This window comes from Octopus bimaculoides, chromosome 2, assembly GCF_001194135.2.
Source record: "Octopus bimaculoides isolate UCB-OBI-ISO-001 chromosome 2, ASM119413v2, whole genome shotgun sequence".
Lineage (NCBI taxonomy): Eukaryota > Metazoa > Mollusca > Cephalopoda > Octopoda > Octopodidae > Octopus > Octopus bimaculoides.
In genome coordinates this window covers 8285217-8291452 of record NC_068982.1, presented here as the reverse complement: position 1 = coordinate 8291452, position 6236 = coordinate 8285217, and the positions used below count along the sequence as shown (strand labels likewise).

At 37.7% G+C, this 6236-nt stretch overlaps 1 protein-coding gene across 1 annotated transcript in view; it reads left to right on the top strand.

Annotated features, from left to right (window-relative positions):
• The first annotated feature begins 468 nt into the window (after positions 1-468).
• The window catches only part of LOC128247133 (SCO-spondin-like), a 61006-nt gene continuing 55238 nt past the window's right edge, over positions 469-6236 (top strand). Inside the window, exons 1-3 of the mRNA XM_052965953.1 lie at positions 469-542; positions 1477-1623; positions 5041-5102. Coding sequence (XP_052821913.1) covers positions 469-542; positions 1477-1623; positions 5041-5102 — 283 coding nt within the window. The remainder of the gene's footprint in view (positions 543-1476; positions 1624-5040; positions 5103-6236) is intronic.

The following is a 6236-nucleotide window of genomic DNA, read 5'->3' as shown; positions in this document are numbered from 1 at the left end:
CGATGGTAGATTATTGCGATGGTGATGATGATGATGATGATCATATCGACCTTGATGATAATTACAACAACAACGAAGACGTCATCAGTCCACTGGAAACCTCTCGAATATAATTATGTCAGCTGTTGTCTGGAAAATAAAATTAATAAAACAACAAAGTATTCTTTCCACTGACACTCTGTCCCCACTCCCACCCCACTCTCTTATTCTTTCTCTCAGAGCTGGATTAACTAAAACTAATTGATTTAAGAATTCGAATAGAATTGATTATTGAACACCGGCAGTCATGCAGTGAACAAACAAACTTCGGTTATATCAATGACAGATTCCACACAGCCGACATTAGAAGAAGAACGCTACATAAATCGAGACCATTTTTTTCTCGAGCCTCAGTGAATTAATAGAACCGCCACGTGTGTGTGAACCAGTTCTGACCATTTTGAAGAGGAAAGGCGTGCGGTCACTACAATGGGGCGTGAAACTGTCCTGGTCACGTTTCTACCCATTCTACTATTCTTTCTCAAGTTACCATGTCCAAGCAGGTAAAAAAAGAACAAAAATGAAAGCTTTGTTTTAATTCATTTTTATTAATCTCTTTCATCTTTTGTCATTATTCATGCCTTACATCACCCTTCTCTGCTCATCCACAGTTTAAATGTTGATTTCGTTCTTATTTTGTTAATTCGATCTTTATTATTATTATTATTATTATTATTATTATTATTATTATTATTATTATTATTATTATTATTATTATTATTATTATTATTATTATTATTATTATTATTATTATTATTATTATTATTATTATTATTATTATTATTAAGGTGGCGGGCTGGCAGAATCGTTAGCACGTCGGGCAAATTGCTTAGCGGTATTTCGCCCGTCTTTACGTTTTGAGTTCAAATTCCGCCGAGGTCGACTTTGCCTTCCATCCTTTCGGGGTCGATAAATTAAGTACCAGTTGCGTACTGGGGTCGATCTAATCGACTGGCCCCCTCCCCAAAAATTTCGGGCTTTGTGCGTAGAGTAGAAAAGAATCGCTAGCACGCCAGTTGAAATGCTTAACGGTATTTCGTCTGCCACTACGTTCAGAGTTCAAATTCCGTTGAGGTCGATTTCGCCTTTCATCTTTTCGGGGTCGATGAAATAAGTACCAGTTACGCACTGGGGTCGATATAATCGACCAGCCCTCTTCCTCAAAAGTTTCTAAGGCCTAGAGTAGAAATAATTATTCATGGCGATTAGCTGGTAAGATGTTTGACGCGTCGAGCAAAATGCTTCGCAGGCTATCTTCCGCCTCTTTATGTTCTGAGCTCAAATATCGCTCAAGTCAACTTTGCTTTTCGTCCTTTCAGGGTCAATAAAATAAAGTACCAGTCAAGTACAGGGATCAATGTAATCGGCGAAACCCCTCCCCTTAAAATTACCTGCCTTGTGTAAAAATTTGAAACTATTTATTTATTTATTTTCCAGCGGCGCTCAGCAGTTCTGTAATATGACAATCTTCACCAATATGCAAAGAAATGGCTCCTGTGCAAACGCCGATATCTTGCTCAGTGAAGGCTTCAAACTTGCAACACTGGTGCTTCCACCTCCAGGTCAACCCTGTGTCTTTGAAAAGTAAATAATACGACATTAATCGCATCGATTCCAAAATGAAGTCATTGTTTTTTTTTCCTTTTCTATATTGCACCTATTGATGCCATACTTGTTATTTATGTCATATGTTCTCTTATCCTTGTTCTTGCTATTGTCGTTAGCATCATCAATATACCAGCTGTTGCTATTGTGTTTGTTGTTTTGCTCTTGTGATAGTTGTTGTTTCTTTTGCTGTTGTTGTTAATGATGTGACTGTTATTTCGATGCTCTTTTTGTATGTTGATCGATGAAAGCGAAATCAATGAATTAGTTGGTCGGATACAGAATACAACAAACTTTGTTATATATGCTAAGAAGTGGGAGCAAATATCCTGTAAGACGAAGCGATGTCTCGATTTCGCTCTCAGTCTGCAGTCATTTCATTCCACTCATTCTGCTAACTCTTCGGTCTTTTGTGACTTTACCCGTACATACCCTAAAATTAAGTAACCATTGTCGTTAAAACATTACCCGAAACGTTAGAATCCTCTTATTTTTTTCTTGGAGTAGTTTAGTTGTCGTCTTATTTATTACTTGATATTAATAACCGAAATTTATGCATTGATAAATAGGATGTGAAATGAAATACCTATAGCAGTAAATTGCAAAAATGCTATAAACATAACTCACCAGGTACTTTTTCTTGCTCTTAGAAAAAATTACCATTTACTTGCCATTATTTCACACAACATTAAGGCGGCGAGCTAGCAGAATCGTTAGCACACCGGGCGAAATACTTCGCGGCATTTCATCTGTCGCTACGTCCTGTGTTCAAATTCAGCCGAGGTTGACTTAATTTTTGATCCGATTTTGAGGCCGTGTGCTTCCACTAGAAAGGATTATTTCACACAATATTAGAGTAATGTATTTTGGCGTAGGTAGGAAAGAGCACTACGTTAATAGATTATTTACTCTAACCAGCACTTCTTCGTTTCCACTGCCATATGAAACAGAAATATTTCTTTGTCAGAAGTCGGTATATTCCACGTCAAAGAAATTGAAAGTGCTTTTCTCTTTAAGGAAAATAGAAGTGAAAATATTTTCGAGGACAAAATCTTGAAGTGCTTCAGGGACTAAAAGTGAAAGTTTTATATATTTCTTTTTAAATAAATCATTAAAAAAAATCTAACAAATTTAATTAATTGTTCAGATCCATCATTTGGTAAAGCATAATTTGGGTAAAAAGAATCTAATTGTGTGTGGTTTGTACCTATGTTTTGTCTATTTCTTCTTTTTGCATAAATTCATAACATTTTAAAATGGTTCGTATTTTCATGGGGAACTGGATCAAAGAAATGCGAATGGTTATTGACTGTCAGGTGATCTAGAGATGGCTTACAACTTTTGCTAAAATAATAATGTTGCAATACATCTAAAACTGAATCAGAGTGAATTTCAAAATTTTTCAAAAGAAAGGCTTTCAATGTGCCTATATCTGATGCATGCGCCCTCGTTACCGACCCCACCGATTTCAACTAGATCCCGAAAAATGTTCTATATTTATATTGCAGCAGTAATACATGAGCTAGATGACATGAACAAGGAAAATACGTCTGTAGTTCCTTCCTAGATCTTTTAGTACACTGCCATAAGTATCCATCATTTCGTGGCGGTTCTTCAATGAGCCACATATGTTTACCATAACCAAAACAAAATAGAATGCGAGGAACAGAGTCATAAGTTTTCAAAAAAGAAATTTTATCTTTCATATTTCCATTTAAATTTCTCTCTTTTATTAATATTCGATACAATTTGGTAGTTAATAGCAATGTTTTCCTCAAGTTGATAAAGAATATAATCTATATTTTTGGAGGATCCAGCTTTAATGATGACATCATCACACTGGATACAGTATAGCATCCATCCGTCACTTTAGTGTCCCTTATTTTTACTCTTTTTTGTCCTTCTTGCAAAGAATACTTAGACTTTTGGCTAGTAAAATACTTTTGACAAGGTAAATACATTCACTTTCATAGACCCCTTATAAACCAAAGAGGAATCGTTTCTTGCCTATTCATAGTACAGTACCCTCGGTACAGTGCCTCACAACGCTGTCTGGCCACATGGATTTGCTTCTCTAGGTGCTCAGCTGAAAATCCACTAACTTACCCGAGTTAATGTTTTAGAACTATTCCGCCCATCGCAATTCCGTCATGTCCGACACCATTGAGGTGACATTATCGGCAAATACTAACACAACTGCCCCATATACTTCAACAACTCTAACTTTTACATCAGTTGTTTTAAAGTCAGTACATAAAGGATGAGAGAGGACACTCTTGATGGACGGAGTGTGTGACTCCAATCGGTTCCGACATTTATATTGGACACCTAAGAGATGCTGCTGCGCATTACAGAGATCCAGTCCCTGAAGACATAGTCGAAGCCTATTGCTTTGAGGACAATCTGCAAATAATGATGATCTAACTTATCGAAAGCTTTCATGCGAACGAAATTTATCAGAGAAACTCCGAAGCGATGTTTTATATAACTCTCTCTCTACGATGTATCATATGGAGTTGAGATTGCCGTAGATGTTCTCGACTACAATCGCCAACCTTTTTGTTAATACCTTGGCCAAAATCTTGACCGTTCTGCTACCACTTGCAGTAGACTTCTTCCTGGGCATCTCCGAACAAGCCTAGCGTATATATGTAAAGCTCGTATAGCAAAGCATCGGAACAGGGTGATTTGCATCAAAATCATAGCTGTCCCCAATAGAGCAGCTTTTTAGGGTTGCTCTGCCTTCGTGTCAATTCCAATTTCTCCAACATATTTCTCGAACCTGATTGTTAATGCTCCGGGTGCCCCAACATTGTCCACATTCCTGCAATTTCGTCTTTTAGTAGTCTGTTTTTCTCCATCTTTCCCAGATTTCGTCTTTTAGTATTCAGAAAAATCAATATTATTTATTTCCATATACACACAACAGATTAGACTGTTGGGAAAAAAAAATCCTAGCATCGGGCTACAACAAGTAACCTTAGATGCCAAAAACCCTCCTAATATCCTAGCTGACCCTAATAACAGTTTTCTAGAGCTGTACTAAACTGGGTTTTATGCCTATTTCCTCTATCCATCTGTTCATATCTTTAGGGATAGTTCCCAATGCACCTATTACTACTAGGATGCATTTTACCCGCACTTTCCATAGTCTCTGTAATTCAATGGCTATTTTTTCAATTTGCTATTTTTTCTACACCTCTCATATTGAGTTTTTCATCATTTTGAACTATAAAGTCAATTATCTCTATATTTTCTACTACTAAATCAGTTCTTCTAGCTTTTATTACTCTGTCAGTTTGAATGTTAAAGCCCCACAACATCTTGTATTTCTTTTTATTCTTATTATTATTAAATTTCCTTGTGCCTACTAAAACATATACAATTATATTACAGAATATTTGTCGCCAACACTATACAGTGCTGTCCGGGATATACTGGGACTGATTGTACTATACGTAAGTTATATTACAATATATATAACACCTTTATAAACATTTCCTCAGAGCAATGATGATATATGTGTGTCTGTGTGTGAATGGCTGTGAAGCGTAGCACTGGCTGTGTGGTAAGAAGCTTCCCAACCGCAGTGGCGCCTTTGGCAAGTGTCTTCTACTATAGCCTCGGGCCGACCAAAGCCTTGTGAATGGATTTCGTAGACGGAACCGAAAGGAGTCCGTCATATATATATATATGTGTGTGTGTGTGTGTGTGTGTGTGTGTGTGTGTGTGTGTGTGTGTGTGTGTGTGTGTGTGTGTGTGTGTGTGTGTGTGTGTGTGTGTGTGTGTGTGTGTGTGTGTATTTGTGTCTATATGTTCCCCCCACCATCACTTGACAACTGTTGTTAGTGTGTTTAACTCCCCGTAACGTAGCAGTTCGGCAAAAGATGCAGATAGAATAAGTACTAGGCTTACAAAGAATAAGTCCTGATATCGATTTTTTCGACTAAAGGCAGTGCTCCAGCATGGCCGCAATCAAATGACTGAAACAAGTAGCCAGCTGGCTACCGAGATATGATCTGTATCCGTATACTGCAAGCAAGAAAGTCTACTGCTCCCTTTCAAGCCGTAGCGATACCTGTAGACCAATGGTTTCTAGGTAATTTCCCTTCGTCAGTTCAGGAAAACTGCCGGCTAGAGATAGCAACCACTTGCTCTTGCTCACAGTATATACAGTTAAAGCGACACACAGTTACTGATCTCGTAAAGAGAAAAGCAACTAGTTCTAAATCTCTGAGCGAGAAATATGTAGTAACAGTACCGTACAGTAAAGTCTATTTGCCAACGCAACGCAGCATGACCGCAGTCAAATGACTGAAACAATTAAAAGAACATATATATATATATATATACATATATATATAAATCTATTTGCCAACGCAACGTAGCAGTCCTACGTAGGACAATGCTACTACGTTTTAGCCCCAGGAAAACACCCTTTCCAGCTGGCTACCGACACATGATCTATGTCCGTATACTGTGAGCAAGGAAGTGTACAGTTTCCTTTCTAGCCGTAGTGAATCGTGTTGGCCAATGGTTACTGGGTAATTACCCTTCATCGGTACAGGACAACCGCCGGCTTCGGATAACCG